General features: G+C 41.5%; 1 protein-coding gene across 23 annotated transcripts in view; it reads right to left on the bottom strand.

The window, feature by feature from the left end:
* The window catches only part of PLEKHA5 (pleckstrin homology domain containing A5), a 991,819-nt gene that overhangs the window by 408,457 nt on the left and 559,447 nt on the right, over positions 1–23,915 (bottom strand). For all 23 annotated transcript variants that reach the window (XM_069228492.1, XM_069228488.1, XM_069228489.1 and 20 more), the window contains one exon: positions 10,202–10,302. In XM_069228492.1, the coding sequence (XP_069084593.1) occupies positions 10,202–10,302 (101 nt within the window). The remainder of the gene's footprint in view (positions 1–10,201; positions 10,303–23,915) is intronic.

The raw sequence follows: 23,915 nt of genomic DNA, 5'->3' as shown, positions 1-23,915 counted from the left end.
ACATTTGTTTATGGCCCACTACAAAGTACACTGTACAGTATCAGGTTATAGGTCAGCCAACTTAATGTCACTGGCTACTAAACTGTGACTGGCATTTAAGATCTGTTTAAGGGGCTTCCATTCAACACTCGTTGTCCACTGGTGTGTCATTCACATGTGTGTTTGACACACTATGGCATAAAGTATGGGGCAACGGGTCAGACACTGGCTAACTTCACTGTGAGTGATGGCTTTCTGGCCTTTCACAAGGTGCACTTTCTCACACAAATTGGCCACCTTCTGCGCCAGTGACAACTATCACTACATATTTCAGGGACTAAAAAAAAAAACCTGCATGTTAGTTTGCCTTATTGTGTCTGTTGCAAGTTGAAGCATTTTTTCTTTATTTTCTCTTGTGGGTTTTCTACTGAATTTGGCAAATGAGACCTACAGACAGATAATCTGTTTTGTTTCTTAATTTGGCCAATTGTTTTTGCTGCCTCTACTACGTCTGTACGACATTCTGACTTGCACAACATGGCAAGATAATTTCAGCTCATATCAGACAAACGGTATTCTTAGTACATTAACATGTTTACAAGTACTTCTGAATTCTACCTAGCACACAGTATTTGATGTCAATTTGTCTCACTGGAAGACTGCTACTCGGGTCCCAACTCAAACAATGGAGACAGGTTATGACATTGAGGCTCCTTCAAAGAGGGAGAATCATGGATCAGAATTTTGAAGTGATTTTTCAGTTTGTGCACCAAATAAATATGCATGGCGAACAGACTGGGGCCCATGGAGGAGCCTCATTCTTGGGCACATCTGTGGATTTCAACTTCACTTGAGAAGTTAAAAAAATAAAAAAAAGCAGGCTTAGTCTGCTCAGTTCTACTCCACCTTTCTCAATTAAGAAAACCGGATGAAAACTGACATTATGAAATGAATGTGGTCTTCGCATGGTCCTTGGTTTGATCCATTCTTGTCTCAGGCAGTAGGTCCAATCACACAAGCTGGGTAGTATTTTGGTTGGGAGAAGTGTGAGAACGCTGGGTGGTAGGAATTTGGTAGATCTCCACATATTCCGTAACATTCCCTTAACAGAAATGTGATGAAAATGACAGACAGTCGAAATGTGAGATTTGTGGTGCATTATGGAAAATAAAACATAGTGGGAACCAAGGGAGAGACACCAATTGGAATCTCCTGGGTGACTATTGTTCTGAAAAGCCCCTAACTCGTGCCCTAGAGCAACTAGAACTCGTGTCCTCGTTATGCACTGCTAATTACCTAATATATTACATCAGTTAAGACATGTTTTATGGACTCATTGGTAACATCATTGCAACATCTGAAATGACAAGTGATGAAAACACTGCATGGCAGGAGCACTAGTTATAATTACTTTAGGGCACAGGTTATAGTCACTTGAGCTAACTATAACTGGTTAGTTTTAGTTTAAAATTTAATGTTTTAACTGACATTTTCATCTTAATATAACGCCCCTCAACCTTTGTTTTCTTACAGCGAAAATGTGAGTGTTTGTAAAAATGATTTAGAAAATATATATATATATTTTTTTAACAAGCCAGTCAGACCAAACCAGTTTTAACAAAGGACATGGAATAGACTTAAAGATAGGGGTGTCCAACGCTGGTCCAAAAGATTTAATCCCTGGCAGATTTTCAGAATAACCAATGTTTAGAAAAGAGTCTAGTTTACAGTTATTTGCATAAATGTATCCTAATATACAGGACAGGCATACTATAAGGGGTGGGAAAAACGAACCTCCCACCACATTGAGGATACCATATGCTGCACTGCCACTTCATGTACAATACGGTCAGCCACTTAATGTATGGAGGTCAGCAAAGCTGGAGAAAATCTATGAAAAGCAAAACCCAAAACCATGCTTCTGGTCCAGCAGTAAATGGTTGAGATGTTTATACCTTCTATAGGAATGTAAGTGATTGTGGATTACCAGTAACATTATCTCTTCTGTCATAGGATTCGCTCTGATATTCATAAATGGTAGAAAATAATAGAAACAATCTCCTTATCTTGGAGGTTACAGCCCAACAGCATACTGAACAATTCTCTTCAATCATTATACAGGCTGCACATTAAATCCTGCCCTACTGGCATATCCGCAGTAGAATTTATGCAATAATAAACAGCAAATATATGATGTAAATTTATGCAGCTCTTGAAATCGATGGAATCAATGCATTCGTTATAAAAGCTGCTGCTTTTCTTCAGTTGGAAAGTGCTGCAAGGCAAACTAATTTTGCTGCCAGGCACATAATTTATCCTCTTAGTAATGAACCGTTTACAGGACGCCAAGCTAGTGCAAACAGCTTCAGAGTTTGCAAACAGATGCTGAGCCTTAAGTGTGTTTTTAGCCTTTCTAGGTAATACCGTAGGTCTTCCTTAACATGTAAGCTATTAAACTGTCTTCCTTGCAAAAGGAAAGGGGGGTTGAGAGAAAGATTGGCAAGGGAATGATTTGGTTACTGTTAAAACTGGAAATAACCTTGAGCATAAAAGGAGAATGAGATCTCAATCAAAATACTACAACTTATAAGAGTATAAGGTTAATGAGTGCAAAACTCCTGAGCTCACTCGCCGCTAGTAAGGTCACCTACCAACAAAAATTATGGGAATATGCTCTTATTTTAGGTTCAAAAGAGTCCAGCTTCAATTTAGACAGCTACATGTTCCATTGTCAAGGAGAGTATCCCAACTAGTAGGAAGATACTTTAGGCCTTTCAGAAAATCTTTTATCATTAAAATATTGAAATAATATTCCTGGGAAGGATATCTGCAGTAATGAGGCAGCCACATGTACCTTGATAAAGGAAAACCGAATGTCAGAAAAGGATAAGTAAGAAACTGACTTGGCAGAGTCTTCGGTCCATCTGCTTCTTTAGACACCAGTTGCTGAACCTCTTCCACTTAACAGAGTAAAGTATGCACAGTGATCACCAGTAGAAAGGTCCTGACTGAGACGCGTCTGTCTCAAGCACTCTTTAGTATAACTTTCATCTTTTGGCCTATAGGGTTGGTGCTGCTTCACCCTAAGTCCTTAATTTGTAAATAAGTGTGCCAGTGCCCAAAGTTCTCCCTAAATACGCGACTGCTGCAACTGAATAAGCAAGCACTGAATACTGAGGCATTTGAGCCATCTCAGGGCTCTTTAATCCAATTACAGCCCCGCCCTGTCCCTTCAGCTCACGCTTGCAGCTTTCTGCTTTTTCCCTTTGTGCTGCTTTTCGTCTTTCTCTTCCTCCGTCTTTTCCATATGTGTCTTTTGCTTGCAGTAAATGCCTGATGCAGAAAAGTGCTGGCCATAAAAAATAAGTGCCAGTGCCCCACACCAGAAGCCACCGGCTCTAATTAAGCATTAGGTACTAGTTGAGGATCTTCTGTGGTGTCAGGTGTAAAAAGGCTTAGCTTTGAGTGCTGGGGATCTTGAAACACATAGTCTTAGCCAGAAACAAGCTGGAGATTCTCAGCCGAAATCTCTCCCAGATCCAGAGGATGTGAGCTGCTAATTATTTCACTGCTGCCCACTCAAGTGGAAGCAGAGTATATGCTTTTTGTTGAGACCACTGGTAGCAGTCACATGATGTAAAGTGAGGTGCTCAATGTTGAGAAGGATTGAGATGGTGAAGACTACCTCGATGTCAAACATGCCTTGATGATGAATACCTGCTTAATAGAATGGCATTTCAAATGCAGGTGTTTTCTGAAAGCAAGAATAATTATTAAAGCATCAGTTAAATGCAATGCGGACTGAGCTGACTTTCCTTCTAGTTGGCCAAAAATTTCACATAAGGCATTCAATTAGCCCATACATGTCTCCACTTTCATAGAAGTCTATATTTTAGTATAATTGATTTGGTTTAACTGGGTTATAAAAATTAAATACATAACTTTTTGCCACCTATGAGCATATTCTCTTATCAATATATGTGAACTAGGGATGTTGTCCCTAGTTGCAGAAACGACAGAACAGGCAAGAGGTGCAGGAGTCTTTCTGTGTAGACAGCTCAGGAGAGTAACTCATTGCCTCAGGAGACCACATCACTTCCAGACAATCTCAGGTTTAGGAAAATACTGACAAATGTTTCTATTTAGTGTACATATACACTAATTTATTAGTGGATCAACTGGAGGATCATGAAGTTTGAACTATGCGGCCATGAGAGTGATATGCAGCACAAAGCCCGGCTAACATAACATAAAAGTGCATGTTGGAGCTCACACAAGTGCAGCTTTAGTGTCATTCTTATGAATGGAAAAGGGAGGATCCTATGATGAATGTACGGCTATGCCGATCGATTCGAAGCCCGAGAGATCAATCTCAGGAGCACTCTGTATCTCATGTTTACCATTCTTTGCCTCGCATTATAAAACTGTTGTTCCATGTTGGCTATCAAAGATTTGCAATGCATTGTGCAGAAGTAGATCAAAGCTTAACAGCTGCTTTGAAAGATACAGTTATGTTGGTTTTAAGCGATATTATGTGCTGTATGAGGGCTGCCGATACCCTATACTTTATGGTAGAAAGGTCAATTGTGATGCAGAGGGTTGATATACCCATTGCTGATATGCTGAAATATAATTAACTGTCTGGCATCTGATTGAGGGTTGCACGATTTGCTGTACTGGATCCACAGAGATGTCTTGTGCTGTGAAAGAATCCAGTTACTTAACTGTAACAATGGTTTTGGCAGCTTGAAACTCTTCTAGAATTCACATGTTTTGCATTTTTCCACAATCTACTGGCTCAGTTGGGAAAGGTTTCCAACTTTAGTTTGTTCTTTTGGGCCTCAACACTGATGGAGTCAGTTGGACTCACTAAAATGCGGATGTCTGTCGTAAGCCCACAATGCCCAAATATATGAACTTTATTTCTGAATCTGCTTTTTTTTCTCTATGAAATCACCTATTCTTCTCCTTCACCAGTAAAGTGTGAGGGTTACGTGCAAATCTAGAATACCTTCAAGCTTAAAAACCTTTTAAGGTAAGCAGAGTAAATCTCTTCTAGATTTATATGCTTTGTGTTGTTTATGTATGTTATTATGTGGATAGGGTTGAATTGGGCTATTAAATTATCGGGCAGTGCCAGAGGGGCTGGTCTGGCTGGTCAGTGTGTGGGCCAGTTTTATTAGAGGTTTGTGAGCCTGATTTGTGCTTTGGTGGGCTGATTTTTACTGTTTGAGTTTCATAATATTATTGCTATGAACATTGTTTGGATCAAACACAAATGCATAAAGTTTACCATAACTCACAAAACATCTATACAACGTGTCTTTACAAGTTCAAAGCTGTCCTGTTTGGAAATGTGAGCCATTTTTTTTTAGCTTCCTGATTCGGTGTTAGGTGCCGCTTTTGTTTTGGTGCCAAGGCCTATTTTCTGTCTCAGTACGACCTTGGAAGTGGAGGTGGGTTTAAAACCAGTAGTGTTCATCAAATGCTTTTAAACTGCCTTCTTTAGTGCTTGTACATCCACACTGTACGGTGACATTATACTAGCAACACAATGCTGCTGCATACCAATGCTTTTTAATGACATTTCCCATGAAGCCAAACACTTAAGGGGCAACCCTTTCCCAGGAACCTAGGTATACAATCTCAACAAAGAATTCCTCAGAAAAAGGATATCACTATGCTTTCCTGGCAGAGCATGAAGCAAAAGATACATACACTCAACTGTATTTTTGTAAATGTTTTCTCATTATTTTCACTCCAGGGGTAAAATATTATCACTGGACGAAATGTATCACTGCTTTCTCCCGCCTTTCCCCCAACCCCTGTTTTGCAGAGAGCTTTCTCCTGCCTTCTGCCTCGTTTTCACTTTCTCCCTCCTTTCCCCGTTTTTCGCAGTACTTTCTCCAGCTTTTAGCCTTCTTTCTTCATTCCTTTCTTCCCCATTCCTGCCTGCCACCCATTTTCCTACCTCCTGCCTAGCCCCGCCCACCGTCTCCCACTGCTCCTCTCAGGGCCTACTTAATGGAGGCCACAGCACAACCCCACTGAGCAGGTCTCAGGCCAGCTCTCCCCTGCTGCTGCATAGCTCCCTTGTTAGCTGCCTCGTTCTCGCTACCTTCTACACCTCTCCCCCTGTTTTTCTGAGTGCTTTCTCTTGCTTTCTGCCTCAATTTCACTGCTTTCTCCATCCCTTCCCTCAGTTTTTCTGAGTGTTCCTCCTGCCTTATGACTCATTTTCACTGCTTTCTTACTTCACCATCTCCGGTCCAACATACCCCGGGCACCATACTTCCCAGATCTATGTGAAGAAACTGGAAAAAGTTATCAGAGGATCAGTGGAACAACACTCTCCGTTCCCACTTCCCAGACTCTACACATGACCCTGAAAAGGCAGCAAGAAGCTTCTACCATGCACAGACGCCATCGCCCCAAAGACAGCCAAGGTCAAATAAAGCAAATGAGCAAGCTGGGCCACCAAGGAACTGCACTCCTCCAAGATGCAGTTGTGATGCTATGACGTGAGTGTGCCTGGGAATTTTTGGGGGTATCAGCAGTTTGTGTTATTTAGAACAAGAAACTGAATGACAATCTTTTCTAGCACATATGGCTTGGGACTGTTATTACCAATGAATATACACTGCAATAACATTCTTACCACCGATATAACAAAAAGAAGGCATCCCACGCAGATGTACATAGAAGCATCATCCATATGCGGTTCCAGTGATGTATGTGTTCACAGTTACACCTCCCACCTTCAGGAACCAGCCGACCCTTCCTTCAGCTTCTCCTTTCAGGAGAAAACCCCACACTAATGAAGTTAAAAGGCTGTACACATGTACGAGTCAAGAGTAAACATGTGAGGGTGTATGGCTCCACAAAGGTATCAATACAAGGGCGAAAGAAAATCTGTACTTGTTACTAATTTTCCACATTACACTCAATATTAAGATTGCTTCAATAGAGGGCGCTTTTTGTGACTATCAGCAACCTGGCGACAGATTTAAAACATGTTACATCTTGATATTTGTCGAAATTGGCAATGGGTCTTATGCGCTGTTTAGTTTAATGAGAGTTCAGTTGCCGAAATAAACTTCGATAAAAATGCTGAACCTGACCAAAAGAAGAAAATAATTCCGATTGCTACTTACCATTTTGATTTTAATTAGTCTTGAAGCTCAAAAGGCACGTTTCCAAGGAATGTGAAAAAACATGACAGATCATTAAAGGAAAGAAAAAAAAATCGTTACTGGAAGTATGAATCACAGAAATTAAAAATATTCAACCCCTATATCTCAACATATTACATTACTCTTCAAATATTATATGTCAATGTAGGTCGAGCCATACAAGTGGAAAGCTGATGCACAAAAACAAAGAAATACGGATAATTCTTGGACACAAACTGTTTACTCTCGTAAAACTTTAAGTACAAGTTTCCCTTTGAGGTTAAAAATGCAAATTAGACGTTTTTATTTACACTTTAGGTATTACAAATCGGATTGCATTTAAAAGGCACTGGTTATGTTTCACCTTATGTACATTTTGAAAGATAAATTATTACAACAGCATTGAAGAAAAACAGAGATGTACAAATCTTAGCTCAATTTCTCATTCTCCTTTATGTAAATTTTTCCTAAATTACCATAGGGACCAAAGAAAGGTGACATAAAATTGAGTCATCTTTTTGCAAGGCTAACTTACTTTATTAAACTATGACTAATATACTCATCCGATCTACATTCACTGCCACTGCTAATGCTAATGCTAACGAATTAGAAACTTATTCACTGACAGGTCCACATATTTTTTGACAACTGGCTGACAAAAAAAAAGCTTAAGGAACAGTTAATGTTACATGCAAAGTGCAGTGTCAGCATTTTGCTGTTCACGTGGATGTAAATATTTTCAATTTGTGTAAGCAACTGCAAATATCACTTAAAAAGCAGCAACTGGTTTACTTCGAAGCTATTGATTTACCATATTTAGCCCCAAACAGATTGTAAGGCTGTTAGGCCATGCCTTAGTCATATGCAAAAGGAAAGTATCAGGACCGCAATGAGAAAACACTGGAAATCACTCCAACTGAGGTGAACATTCAGTTCAATTGTAGTCCTCCTATTACAGTCAGTTAAAAGAAGATGCAAGAAAAATACATTCACTCAAACAATCCCCCATCACGACACAATCAGGACTGGCTTGCATCTTTTGCTGTACCGAAAGATCCAGGATGTTAAAGAAAAAAGAATAACAAAGCTACCTTCCTAGTCCATGCACCTCCAAGTATTATAATATTGCTATACTGTGAGAAAATGTCCATTTGTGTGTGGTTATCCCTATATTTTGCTGAATGCTACTGCTGGAAATTAGACAGTGCACACTGGGGCACTGCTGTCCAGTGCACCATGTATGTGCTCTTACCCCTAAAACATGTAGGAAATGGCTAATCCCTGACTGCCATATTTAACTCTTATAAAGTCATAATAGTGTAGAAGAAGCACACATGGTATGGAAAGTTAAATGCCACATGTGGACTACAGCACTAACTGTGTTAGTCATTAGTGTGACAAGGAAAACATGGTTTTACCACTATCATTGTAGCTGAACTGGTGCAGCGTGACCTGTTAAAATAACCATTTTTTTGACACAAACCATTCCCTTTTAAACATCAGTAAGACACCCCTAGGTTTTGTAGCCCACGTGGAAGCTTGCATGATTAGAAGTGTAATCCTGTCATTGTCTAAGCAGAAAAGGAAGTTTGGGAACTTCTTCAAAAAGATTGCTCCAGAGCTTCAAAAGGAGACTGCAAAACATATTTATCAATTTCAAGGTGTCAGACTGAATTTCACATTTGTCCCATGTGAGAAAGAGTTTTTCCTCAAGAAATTGAACAACTGCGCACTCCATCCAGCCCTCCATAAATCTACTCACCCACTCACTATGGTGAGTGATATTTTATCAGGACAAGTTATTTTTAGGGCCTATTGGTTCTGGGGAGCTAACAAAGAACAGGTGTTCGGTTTACTCAGAAAGGGAATGAGCAACAAAGATGGTTTGCTCTGTGTTCCAAGACAGAGGTCACATGTCCGCTTATGTCTTCCTACAACTTGCTGCTTTTTTTATCCTGGAGATTGATGTTTACTTTTCTGACAGCAACATTAGAGGATTTTGTAAAGTGAACTGCTCGATAAACATGCTGCACAAAGAGTGGAATGAAAGTCTGTACGATGTCAGTTTTTTCCTACACACATTTAAATAGCTTGTAAATGAGCCATACACATGTTTCAAAATATATTTCAGTAGCTTTAAAAGCAAATTTTTTTAGCTGTGTGATAAAAAATATTTTGATAGGATGGAATCAAATCAGAACACTTGGTGATGTGCACATGATAAATATTCGAGCTGAAACTATATAATAGGGGATGGGGTGGGAAGAGGCAACATCAACAACAGGGTGGGCTGGGAAGGAAGAGGCAACACCAACAACAGTGTGGGCTGGAAGGGAAGAGGCTACACCAACAACAGGGTGGGCTGGGAGGGAAGAAGCAACACCAACAAGCGGTGGGGTGGGAGGGAAGAAGCAACACAGACAACGGGGTGGGGAGGGAGGGAAGGAGCAACACCGACAACGGGGTGGGGAGGGAGGGAAGACGCAACACCGACAACAGGGAATAAGAGGATAAGAAGCAGCACGACAACAGGGGATGGGGAAGATGGAAAAAGCAACAAGGATGACTGTGCTAGCTAAAACGAAACAAATACCTGATTCAGCAGAAGGGCCCTAAGCAAGATGGAGCAATCAATACTTGGTCCATACTCCAGAAAAAAGAAGGGGAAGTGAAGGCTGCATACATTGCCCAAGTAGGAGGCAGCAAATGACAGTGAAGCCCACAAATGGTAAGCAACGAGTAGACACCAACCCCCTTATAGAAAGCAGTATCTCTCCTATTTGAGAGTGAGACCCAACATTATGCTATTGTCAGTAAAATGCCTTGTGCCTGAAGATTTAATCAGCTAGGCTAGGGCAACAATATTTAACGGTCACAACGATAACCAGTTCAGTCATTTTCCAACAGGAAACAAGCAGCATATCAAGAATATAATTACAACATACACGTTAGTCTACAGGTTTTACAAAGGTGAGAAATTTTAACAACTTCATAACATTTTACCTTGTTCAAATTCATTTAAACATCACCATTTTAAGATGAAGCCTTACCTTAAAGGCATATTTTCGGTTAATATGGTCCTCAGTGGACAGTAACGATATTTTGAAACTAGGCAGAAGGATGCTGCCTAATATCCCCTCTTCTTTTTCATCTAGAACATATAGAATTAAGACATTTAGCCCCAAAATGTGTTGAAGGACAAAAGGAAGCACAGTTTTTTAATGAATACATTAAATGGATAATTTTCCCAGTGTCTGAAAATTCCTTGAACTTCCATTTTGAACTACAAAAAAGGCATTGTCTCCGAGCACAGAAGGAAAGTGTTACTTACCAGTAGACTTCTGCTCGTGGCATGTGCTGTAGATTCACATGCTGTGCATAAGCTTGCCATCTAGTGTTGAGTTCGGAGTGGTACAACTTATTTTTCTTCCAAGAATGTTTTTTGAGCCACGGGATCGAGTGACTCCTCCTCTTGGTTATAATGCACATGGGCATCGAGTCCTTTGTTAGATTGTTTTCTCTGCAGGTGGGAGAGTGAAGTAGTGGAAAGAGTAAGAGAGAAAGATGTCCATGCAAAGCATATTATATATATATATATACATATATATATATATATATATACATATATACACACACACACACAATATTGCAATGGCCGCAGGTGCTTGGTGAGGAAGAAGGGTGCATTTGAATCTACAGCACTACATGCCACAAATAGACGTCTACTGGCAAGTAAAGTTTTCAGTTTAATGGCATATTTGGCTGTAGATACACATGCTGTACATAGACTGAAAAGCAGTCACTCCAAAAAGAGGTGGCTAGCGTGCAGGAGTTTCTATTGGTTGGGAAAGTGCCATAAATACTGCTAGGCAAACATTGGCTTGTTGCCTTGCTAGTAAATCTACACAATAGTGATTGGTAAAGGCATGTGGTGTAGACCATGTAGCTGCTTTATAAATATCTGCTAAAGGCATCTTCCCTATGAAAGCCATTGACACACCCTTCTTCCTAGTAAAGTGTGCTCTAGGTGTGAGAGGTACGTTTTGTTTTGCTTAAGCATTGCAAGTTTCAATACACTTGACTATCCACCCAATTATACCAGCTTTTGATATAGGGTTTCCTTTGTGGGGCATTGAAAAGGCCACAAAAAGTTGTTTTGTTTTCCTGAACTGTTTAGTTCTATCGATCTTATACATAAGGGACCTTTTTTCATCAAGAGTGTATACACTCCTTTCCGCCACAGAGTCCGGTTGGGTAAAGGAAACTGGTAGTCTATAGACTGATTGATTGATATGAAATTGGGAAACTACTTTTGGTAAGAATTTAGGATCAGTTTGAAGAACTACTTTATCTTTGTGAATCTGGAAGAATGGTTCAAGATTGATAGCTCACTGATAACATCTAAGGGAAGTAATAGCCACCAGAAAAGCTACCTTCCGCAATAGGAATTGTAAAGGACACAAATGTAGTGGCTCAAAAGGGGGTCCCATGAGCCTTGTGAGAACAATGCTAAGTTTCCAGGATGGTGTGGAGGGACCCCTAGAAGAATGACTAAGTCCTTCCCTAAATGACTGGAATCCTAAATAAAGGGCACTGTCTGTTTTGACGATCTGCAGCTATAGTTGCTAAATGAAGTCAAATGGATGTGTATGCTAAATTAGCTTTTTGTAAATGCTGTAATAAGCAATCTCTTGAACAGTTGGCTTGAGAGGGTCAATGTTTCTTGGTTGGCAGTAGAAGACAAAGCGTTTCCACTTTGCTGCATAACTTCTGGTGTGGAACTACTGAGAGATCCAGAAGTGTTGTTAACCGGGGCTGACATGCCCATGTGGGAGCTACAAGTATTATGGTGAGGGAAGATTGTTTGAGTTTTTGAACTAGGAAAGGAAAGAGTGGGGGAGGTGGAAAAGCATAAACAAATATCCCTGACCAACTCATCCATAGAGCATTGCCCTTGGACCGAGTGCGAGGGTACCTGGATGCGAAGTTTTGGCATTTTAAGTTTTGCACTGTGGCGAATAGGTCTATTTGTGGTGTGCCCTACTTTAGAAAGTACTGCTGGAGGAATTGCCGGTGGAGTTCCCATTTGTGTATTTGTTGCTCGATCCTGCTGAGTAGGTCTGCAAACCGATTGTCCATTCCTGGGAGATACTGTGCCACTATGTGAATGCGGTGATGAATTGCCCATTTCCATATTGTCTGTGCAAGATGAGACAGCTGAAATGAACATGTCTCCCCTGTTTTTGAAGACAGTACATGGCAGTCATGTTGTTTGTACATACTAGCACAAATTGTGTTGTAAGTGTGGAAGGAACGCCTTCATTGCCAGGAAGACTGTGTGCAATTCCAGGTAATTGTTGCATAAGGACTGTTGAGAGATATTCCATACACCTTGCACTGTAAGGCTGTGGAGATGAGCTCCCCAACCGGTCAGCGATGCGTCTGTAGTGAGAGTGATCGGAGGCACACGGTCCAAAAAGGGCTGCCCTTTCATAAGGTTTGTGGTATTCCATCATTGCAGAAAGCGATAAGCTTGGTGGTCCAACAACACTAGATCTTCCAGTTGACCTTGTTCCTGAGACCACTGACGAGAGAGAGAGACTGCTGAAGGGGACGCACATGAAGTCTGGCATGAGGTATGATGACATTATAGGATGCCATCATGCCTAGTAGGCACATGAAAGTCCTCACTGTGTACGAATGGTTTTCTGTTAAATGAGAAATCAATAAGTGGAAAGTTTAAACAAGGGCTGGGCTGTGGAACGCTATCCTCAATTGAATATTGAGAACCGCACCTACATAAGATTGTATCTGAAGCGGTTGGAGATGGTATTTGAGATAACTGATTTTGAATCTCAGAGATTGATTATGAGTGGAGTGTGTTGTTGACATTGTTGTATGGTGCTGGCTTTGATCCGCCGGTCGCCCCAGTAAGAGAAGACATGAATGTATTGTCTCCTGAAGTGTGCGGCAACTACTGCGAGGCAGTTGGTGAATACTCTGGGAGCGTTTGTGACCCCAAACGGTAAAACCTCAAACTGGTAATGTTTTCCTGCCACCACAAATCTGAGGTATTTACAGTATGCTGGGTGGATGGGAATGTGAAAGCAAGTGTCTTTTAGATCTAACACTGTCCTGAAGTTGCCTTGTTGGAAAAGGGGAATGAAATCCTGAAGAGTGACCATATGGAAATGCTCTGATAGAATGTAGTGGTTTAACAGTCTGATATCTAAATTTGGCTTGAGTGAACCGTCTTTTTTGGGTATAATAAAGTACAGGGAGTATACTCCTGAACCTTGATGTTTGAATGGAACTGGCTCTATGGACCCTTTGAGGAGAAAAGATTGCACTTCTTCCTTAAGAAGGGTGAGATGTTCTTGTGAAAGTCTGAGTGCGATGGGTTATGTTTGGTGCGTGAAAATGAGCTCCAGACCGTAACTATTTTGGATAAAGGAAAGAACCCACTGGTCGGTGGTGGTATCTGACCACTGTGGGTAAAAATGTTGACATCTTCCCCCTACAGGAGTGGTGTGTGGCGGTGGAAGGTAGAGGCAGTCACTGATTGGCAGTGGATATGTAGCCTCTAGAAGAGGATGGCTTTCCTCTGCCTTTGTTTTTGTTTCCTCTTTAGGAACCTCTATAAAACCCTCTGATATAGGATTGAGAGAAGGCCTTGGATTGTGTGGAAGAATGGTCTGTATAGGATGTCCTAAAATCTCTTGTGAAACCTGTGCAACGAAAAGTACCACGCTGTGCAGTGGCTTGGAGTACCCCCATAGCTTTGTCGGTTTCATTATCTTTTTTTCAAAGACTTGGGGGCCAAACAGATGCTCTTTATAGAAAGACATGTTGAACACTGCCTGTTGTACCTCTGGTTTGAACTCTGAACACCTGAGCCAAGTATGTCTTCTTATAATGACGCAGGTATTAATCCAGCATCCAGTGTACAACAAATCAAATTATTTACAATAGTTTGTCCTTCTGCCTCAATTTCGTAAACCTCTTTTTGCGATGTTCCTGAGATATTGAAGGAGCTCTTCCAGGACATCCCAATGCACCCTGTCACATTGTGCTACTATTGTGCTACCAAGACCTGTGCTGTCTGAGCTGCAACCCTTTTACCTGCTGCATTTAAGTTTTTGTTTCCGTTCCCAGGAGGGGGAGTGTCTATTGGCCCGTTTGCAGGTAGTTTAACAATATAGTCGGGTAGAATGTGAGCCTTTATGAAGAGGGTCTGTGGACGCAGCCTTTATTTTTTTAATCAACTCGGGGAACGATACTGCATGCTCTTACTGGCTCCTTGAAGATCTCATCAGCTTGCCTGAGCATGCCTGCAAGCATGGGAAGGAACTGACTTTCTTTATGTGTTGTGGCAAGGGTGTCAAATAGAAAGATTTACTTAATAGGATCAGTGTGCGTGTGTACATTATGAAATGCTGCTGCTTTACTTAGGACTTGCTGATATGGGGTGGAATCCTCAGGTGCTAATGGTCTAGCCGGGTAGAGATACGGATCATTTGGGTATAATAGGATCCAGGATCATATGTGTCACACGGGTCTGGGTCATCCAACACGTCTCTTAAATCATGAGCCCCATGTGGGGGTGAGTTTGCTGGTATACATCGCAAGAGAAGGGGAGACGGTGGAGAAGGAGCTGGAGAAGGAGGTGGAGGCGGAGAGGATTGAGGATAAGACTGTGGAAGAGATGAAGCCTTACCTTTGGTGGGCTTCTTTTGAGGGCGAGAAGTATAAAGTGCATCTTGAAAAGTCAATTTTCTTTTTAAAGGAATAGAGGGTGTTATAATACTACCTGTTCCCTCCTGAATATGAAGCCGGCGCTGCCTAGCATCCATTACTTTGAGAATTGGTTCCACCGGTGAAGGGGTTGTCGAAGACCGTCCTGAATCCACAGGAGTGGAAGGAGTCTTTTTGAAGTTTTCGGATCCAATGTCTTTAATCGATGAGGTGGTATCGCACCGAAATGCAGGAGGGCAGTTTTTTGGTTGGTACCGAAGCATTATGTGCACTTGGTCGAGTCGGTTCCAAGGTGGAGCTACCAGAGCCCGAGGTCGATGCCGAAGTTTTCACTTTGCTTTTTTCGGTATCGAGCTGAAAGGTGGGGCATCCAAAATGGTTTCTCGGCTTCGACCATGGCAGGAAGGCAGTGGCGGACCAGTGATCTCTTTGGATATTGTTTTTACAGTCTTTGTCTGGGCTGCAGGGGTCTTTGTACTCACAGTCTGCGCCGACTGCAATGGCTGGTCCTCAATATCTGATTGAACATCCGAGTCAGAGTCTTGGATCAAGAAGGCTTTTTCTTGCTCTGGCTCCTCCTGTGTGTGCTCCTCCCTGAAGATGTCTGGTGTCTTGTCTGGAGTCCGAGACACCATTTACAGTCAACAAGCTCTTCGGTCTCTAAGCGTTGTCTTCTTGTGGTTGGGGGAGAGGCACAAATTACACACCTGTTGTTGATCGTTGTGGGGGACTTTGGAATGACACGGAGGGCAAAAGAGAAATGGAGTCTGTTCCATCAGGTCTGCATAGCCGGATGCCACATGGAGGATTTAGGCCTGAAAAGGGATGCAGATGTCCCAAATGGCTGGGAGGGGGAGGCTGTTTTGGGATTAGAAATTGAACAGGGGACAGACTATGAGAAAGAAAACGCGATCAAAACAATACCGTTGCTGAAAGGAAAACTGAGAGAAAACTTTGAGATTGTATTGAGCCGATAAACTCAGAGCGAGAGGAACACATGTCTGAACCCAATTGCGGAGAGGAAAACATCTAACAAAGGACTCTATGTTTAGGCACACTGTAATTGAGGAGTCACTCGATCCCATAACTCGAAAAACATTCTTCATAGAAAAACAAGTTGTACCACTCCGAAACCCAACACTAGATGTCGAGCTTATGCAGAGCATGTGTATCTGCAGCCACATTTGCCATCAAACAATACATTTTTCTCTAAATATTTCGGACTTTCGATGTTCTCACAATATTTTCACAGAAATACAAGTCTATAGATGCATGTTTTGGTCCAGCAGGAAAGGGTACTAAAGCAAAATCACTTTGTAACTATCATCTGTATGGTGCTTATGTAATCAATAAATAACCAACTGAAATGCAATGAAGCAAATGGTTCTATTTCTACAGATGAAAAGTAAACTAAAACTGTAAAAGTTTATGAACGAAGATTTTAACTGTGGTTACTAAAAAAAAACAAATAAGAAATCTTGCATATAAAAATACTATTATATAAAAATCGTATTGCATATTTAAGTATGCATCATCACCACCTGGCTTCACGGTGGTACGCTCATCAGAAAAAAAAAACTAAAAACAGCATTAATCACAGCTGTGGGGCCCCTTTATTTCAACTTAAACAAGCCCCTTTATTTCAACTTAAACAATCAAAATCAAGATAGATTTCATTATGTGAATATGTAAATATAAAAGGGAGCACAAAACCTGATTGCAACCTTTGGCAGAAAATCCCTTAGATTCCCTGCGTTACATAGTCCCACATTTTGGAAACATATCAAAAGCAACATCCAATAACTACATACATTCAGTGGATCTGACACTGTAAGGCAGTTCAACACTGCATGGTGGAATATCCTAATTTCAAAAAAAGAGGTTCTCAAAATTCATCTAAGTTCAATATACAAATATTTATGCTTTATTATGTAGTTAAAAAATATGTATTTTTGTTTAGAAAATATGTCATTGCCACTCAACTGCTAAGCGCCAGTTGTTTCTTTTCCCTGATCTGTGACACCTATGCTTTGTTGGAATAGGTCCATTTAATAGGTTAGTAATAGTAACAAAATTATTTTAAGAATTCTTCTTTCAACTAATCGCAATAAATGGAGTCTTTTTTACAATACATGTTCTACCCAAAGAAAGATATTCAACTATAGACCAAGGAGTACTGCTGCTAATGTAACCATCAGAGAGTAGGGAACAGTTAGGGATCAAGATTGGGGTGGGAAACCCAGTTACTTGTGGATCCCAGGCATGTGATTTCACCACAAGGCATGCTATGATATACCAAGCAGGAAAATTTTGCACTACTGTGAACGTAACCTTACTTTACATAGTGAATTTAAGCTAACACAAACAATGGAGACTAGGAATGCAAACAGAATCAAAGAAACATAAGACAATGGTACTGAAGGGATTTAAGAGTCCAGGTTGTGCTAGGTGATGACACATGGACACAACTGTTTCAAGAAGCTGCAAAACTGAGACACTGCTGCCTACTGTGGTGGTTTAAGGAAGTCAAAACCTTTCATCTATAGGCTTTAAAGTAGCAGTAATTTCCCTGCTTGTTAAATACCAAAATCATAATTTCCCTGCTTGTTAAAATACCAGTCATATAAGTCTAAATGGATGGCCTACTAGTTGATGTATACTAACAGTGCACCAAACCCATCTCATTGAAATAGTGCAAAGATAAAAATTAACATAGATCACTAGGACAGCTTGGAAACTGTAATCACAGTGATAGCCCCCATAAATCTTTCACCCAGCATAGCTCGGGGGGGGGGGGCTTGAAACAAAGCATCCAGGCCAGAACTGGTTCCCACAGATGTTTGTTTGCTACAGAGATCTAGTCCCCCTCATCGGATGACCCTTCTTAATGGCACCTCAAGGCGCGCCAAAGACAACCCCGTCTGCACCCGTCCGTGCGTGAACTGCGCCCAGCACCACAGACCCTGGATCTCCACCCCATCCGCCAGTTCGACACGAGCAATCTACGTGCCCTCAACCCGAGAAGATTCTCAGCCTGCCACTGAGCCGACCCCAGGAACAACAATGGACCTTTTTCTTTCTGCGCCTGCTCCAGCACCCTCCAAGGACCACCTTATGACCCTGCACCAAGTACGGACGGCCACCTCAAGTGCATACTCCTCAACACACGCTTCTTCGTCAAGTACGTGGTAGAAGTCTAGGACCTCCTCGACTCAACAGCCACTGGTGTTGCCTTCTTCACAGAGACATGGATTACCCCCACCGCTGCCCCAGACATCACCGCGGCTATGCCGGACAACTACAAAATTATCCACAGGGACAGAGCCAACTGGCCTGGAGGAGGCATTGCCATAATCTACAAGAACAATCTCCGCATGACAACCGCCAACATGTTGCAGTCTCAGTCAATTCACAAGCACCTACATTTCCAGATCTAGACCAACCGAAACACCTCCCTCCATGGCACCCTCATCTACAGGCCGCCAGGACCACGCCTCAGTTCTGCTAAGACATCGCCGACCTCATCGCCCACCAAGCACTCACCTTCTCCAACTACATCCTACTCAGCAAACTCAACTTCCACCTGGATACCTAAGATGACCCCAACACCACAAACCTCCTGGACAACCTCACAACTCTCGGCCTCAAACAGCTCATCCCCCACCCACAGAGCCGGACACATTCTCGACCCCGTTTGCTCAGCAGGGGACATCACCATCTCCCACACCTTCGAACACCATTGGACCGACCACAAGTGCATCCAATTTACCTACACAAAGAACACCGCACACCACTACGCCTCCCACGCCCCTGGGAGACGCTAGGGAAAAGTCACAGAAGCACAATTCACCAACACTCTCAATCACTCCCCCGTAGCGGATGCAAATGAAGCCACAACCAACCTACACCGCTGGCTATCGAACTATGCCGACAACATAGCCCCCCACCTAAGGAAAACAGCAGGAAATCGACAGAGCAAAACACCAAATTGGTTTACAAAAGATGTACAGGAATCCAGGCGCTCCTGCAGACAACTGGAATGGAAATGGAAGATCAGCAAATCAACCAAAGACTGCACAGCCTACAAAAATGCAGCCACCACGCACCACCAGATCATCAGAGATGCCAAAAAAGCCACCAAAAAAGCCGCCTTTCAAGCACGCCGTAACACCAGCACTCACAACTGCAAAGAGCTCCTTTCCATCAAAGAACTCACGAACCACGGGACAAACACCTCATCAATCCCTCCATCCCAAGACCTCTACAACAACCTCACCACCTTCTTTCACTTAAAAATCCAGGACATCTTCGAAGGCTGTAAGAACCAAAACACACCAGTACAACTCACCACCACAGACCTAGTACCTCACCAGATACTGAACTCCTGGACCCCCATCACCAAAGAGGACACCCAAAGACTGATGAACTCTATCCATTCGAGAGCACCCTCGGATCTGTGCCCACATCATACCTTCAACCTGGCCAGCGCCACCATAGCACCAGAGCTCTGCTGAACCATCACCTGATCCTTCAAGACCACCACATTCCCCCCAGACTGGAAGAACGCCAAAATCAACCCCTACTCAAGAAACCCACTGCCGACCCCAGAGAGCTGAAGAACTACAGACCCATCTCTCTGCTCCCTCTCCTGGCCAAGGTAACAGAAAAGGCTGTCATGAAGCAACTCACCGAATTCCTCAAGACACACCATATCCTAGACCCATCCTAATCCAGGTTCAGAAGCAACCACAACACTGAAACCCCACTCTTAGCAGCCACCAACGACGTATGCATCATACTGGACCATACTGGTGATGCAGATCTTTTGGGGCCCAGACATGCCCATGTAAATGAATTGATGTTGGCTGGAAAGGAGCTAGCAGCCACTGAGCTACAGTGACAAGTGTTTGCAGTGTCTGTTTGAGACCGAGGATGCAACCCAATACTAGTAAGAAGCCTGGATAATCTCATGCCCGGACTAAAATATTAGGAACTCATTGGATTTCTTTTAGTGGAAAACGAAAGTGTGGTCACAAATGACTTGTAATTTAATATGCTTCAAATGAATGAATATATCAATGGCAAGCCAGTCAAAGAAAGTGTTGCAATTATTCATGAAAAGAGCCCTCAAGAGGGATAGGTGAGGGTAAAGATTTAGGACCATGGAAGGAAGTTAGCATAGTTCAGTTTGTTACATACAAGTTGCTCATAATTACGATCATTTTTTATGTCAGTATTTCTGCTAATGTTCTGGTGCACAGGCACACTTCAATTGGTGGCACAAATACTGTGGTAACGGTTTAACTCAGCTGTGACAAAGTGTCAATAGTTAGACAAAGGAGAGTATAAGACTTAACAGGAGTTAATGAATTCTCCTAAACGGGGTATGCATCTAACCACCCTATGCCTTCTTTAGGATTTGAGTCCATTCTGACCAGTTATAAACATGAGCTATTTGGAAATGAAGACTGGGATGCCCTTCGTTAGATGCTTCCAAAATGTTTTGAGGAATGAAGACCTTTTCATCTGACTTAAGTCTTTGCCCCCTAAAAGTTGAGTGAGCATCAATAACATTTATACTGCATGAACTACCTAGATTTAGCATCAGTTCCTTATGTTCATAGCTTTTAAACCTTTAATTACACTACATGTATGAACCAAACTGCTGAGGCTGACGTAAAGACCACAATGCCCGTCTCCATCTTGAGCAGGCCAAGACTCAATTTTCTCTATTTTTGCAGAATCATCAGCATGTCTGCTTTGATGCAGGTTTATCTGTCCTTATCTTTCCAAAAACCTGGAAAAGTGTCCAGTCACTAAGACAATGATATTGATAAGACACCTGACGTGACATCAGTCTGGAACATGCGACTTGCTATCTCCATTTTAAGGTCAGACAAGAACAATAGCTGAAACACTGAACTGGGGTTCTGGAGGCCTACAATAACCTTTCACATTCCAGCATTGGTGCATTTAATCAAGCTCACACGTAACACCAGTGGGTGTGAAAACAAACCTTGTGGAGCTAAGTCAAAGTCTGAATTTACAAGGTTTTACCAGTGTTGATAAAGCTTCGGTAAACAGTTCCACAACCTATGGATAATTGATAACTCCTAGGAATATATTTTACTCTGTAGGAAGGAACTAACAGGAAGTTTAATAGCTTGACTACTGTCAATACTCAAAAACAAGTTCTGGAAATAAATTAAGCTCCAGAGCAGAATCAGTCTTCCCTTAAACTCACAGTATTACTAGTGATCCAATCAGGCCGTCTGGCTGGTGCACTCTTATCAAGGTCAAAGCGAGCAACCCATCATAAACAATCAAAAAGAGGGTCCATAAATTGTAATCTACCACCAAATCACATTTCTCTGATCTGCAATTTTACAAAGAAGGTTGCACCTCCTTGTGAAATGCCTCAAAAACTTGCTTCATGCTTATCCAAGTCCATTTGTAAACGGCTGGGTGGGCTGTAAACGTAGAACAACCTTTGACAGGACAAGATGTATGGTTAGGAGGCAATGCAATGTTCATTAGGTCCGCACATTATTAACTTATAAACAACACTCGAAAATCACTACCGAACTGGGGGTAGGGATCTAAAGTGGTACTAGACTATGTGATAAAGGTGATGGTTCTTTATATTACCGGGGTAATGGACAATGGCTCAATATCATCCATTACCAAACTATGGAGATGATTTCCTGGGAAAAATACCATTTGAATTATGTAAGTATGGTTTCACTATAGCATAATGTTTACACGCTGAGGATATATGTTTTATCATTAACACTTAACACATGTTGGCATTTAGACCAGCTGAGAGCCTTTTTGGAAACTTGAGGAACAAAAGATCAGTTTTTGTTCTAGTTATATTTTAGTATTCTGAAACTTACTTAAGGCAGTGGGATATAGAAAGGCTGAAAAATGTTTGCATACAAAAAAATCCTATCTTTCCATTACCCTGTTAAACCAGCGAGGACAAAACGTAAATGACAATCATTGCAGGTTGTAGACATTTTGAAACCCTGCCACGGATGTTCGCTTTTTATGACCACTATAAACCATAGCGCAACAGCTGCCAGAACTGAGCATCCAACCTGCAGAGATAGTTATAATAGCGAGCCTGTGCCTTGAATGATAAAACATAAATCTTCCACAGCTTCAAAAGTGTAATACATCGTGTTATTGTTATTACTGGTCTTCTTAGCAGAAGATGTAAGTGCTATTTGAGGAGACATTAGGTGTGTTATATTGCTAAACGCCCTCTGCAATGAAATCAAACATGAAAGCACTAGTGTGTCCGTAGTGAGGTTGTTGATAAACACACAACGCACAATTATGATAAGAAGGTGCCTATTTTATTCCATAACATATCAATATTACGGCTAAATGAAAATGTTATGCAACAAATCTTTATAAAATCTGTGCATTATTATATAATTTCCCATAATCAGAACTCACTGGCTCTTAAATGTGTGAAGATCGTTACAAATGTATTAATGTGAAATGTATTATTGTGTAATAAAAAGCATTAAAGTCAAGAGGTCTGGCTCTTAATTTGTATTTGAAGGCTGGCTTGACCAGAAACACACTGCCGAAGTAGGCAGCAACATAAATTCAGTGCCGGACATTAACAGTGTCATACTAGAATCACAGCCCGCACAGCAAAATGTTTAGTTATTTAAACTGACTAAAATGCAGATAAACTAAGTATGTAGACATGGTTAAATCAGGCACCGCAGTGTTGCACATTTAAACTTATTTGTGTGAAAAATAATATATATGCTAGTGTATGTAGAAACTGTATTCGCTAATTTTAAGTGGAAGGCAAATAGTGAAAAGATGTTCGTTGGGTCAATACAAAGAAACATAGTAGTAGTAGTAGTAGTAACCAATGGTAATGAATCCCTCACTGCTGTCCTTTGAGTATTAATCTAGCAATTTCTAATGAATATAGCGAATAGTTGTGTGATGTGAAAAAAAGGTTCTTAAACCCACAAAATAGTTGCCACGTACTTACTGGACACTGGGTTACTTTACATTAATGTTGAGCCACCAGCAAGTAGAGATCGCGATGTAAAGAACTGATCTTTTTATTTTTACACAAAAGCGTACAATAAGAGAAGTATGGAAATTGAAGTAGATATCGCGCACCATCTGCTCTGTGAACAAGGATAAGAGAAGGGCACTTGTGTATGTGCTGCACATTGCCAAGCTAGGATACAAAGAGGCTCTAGAGCTGACCAATATGAAACATCAACTCCACTCGGAAACACCGCTCAGAAATGCGCAGGTATGTTGAAACGTTCCTTGCTAAATTTGTGCAGTGAAATCTGGGCGGCTGTCAGGCTATTTACTTAGATGTGCGTACACCTCTGCAGAATTAGATCTGCCTGCTAAAGACTGACTGCTTTTCAGTATCGTTTTGCATCATCAAAATGGAGAGATAAGACATTACAGCGCTGTGTGCATAGCCTCGTTTTTATCAATATCATCATTGGTCCTCTATTACACCCTATACAAGCCTAAGAGGGCATGCGAGTGCATAAAAGAAGATACAGGCCGAGATGTTTAGAAAAGTAAAGTTTTAATTTATGTAATAAAATGCAACATATTATTTACTTCATAAATATTGAATGACTAGGGTGTTCACAGTTTCACACCACAAAGGAATTTTCCACCTTCTCACTCTCTTAGTCTGTGAAGGAGACAACAACCATTTGTCACCTGACCACAGGCAGTGGGCTCGACTATATAGAGAACACACCTTCCTTCTATCATTAAGTACTTCACCATGGACATTTCTGTGTACAAAAGTATGGCCTTGAAATAAATGGTGACTGGGACCATCAATCAAAGAGATTTGTGCAATATAGGGAAAATATCTTCATGACAGGACACCACTTTTACAGCTTCCCCACAGGACTCGAGACGACTTGTGATTTTTTAATTTTAATTTTGGCTTTCTATGCAGCAAAAATAAACTGTAAACCCAGAATGGCCCAA

Source organism: Pleurodeles waltl, chromosome 4_1 (assembly GCF_031143425.1).
Source record: "Pleurodeles waltl isolate 20211129_DDA chromosome 4_1, aPleWal1.hap1.20221129, whole genome shotgun sequence".
Taxonomy (NCBI): domain Eukaryota; kingdom Metazoa; phylum Chordata; class Amphibia; order Caudata; family Salamandridae; genus Pleurodeles; species Pleurodeles waltl.
This window is presented reverse-complemented; position numbering and strand designations above follow the sequence as displayed.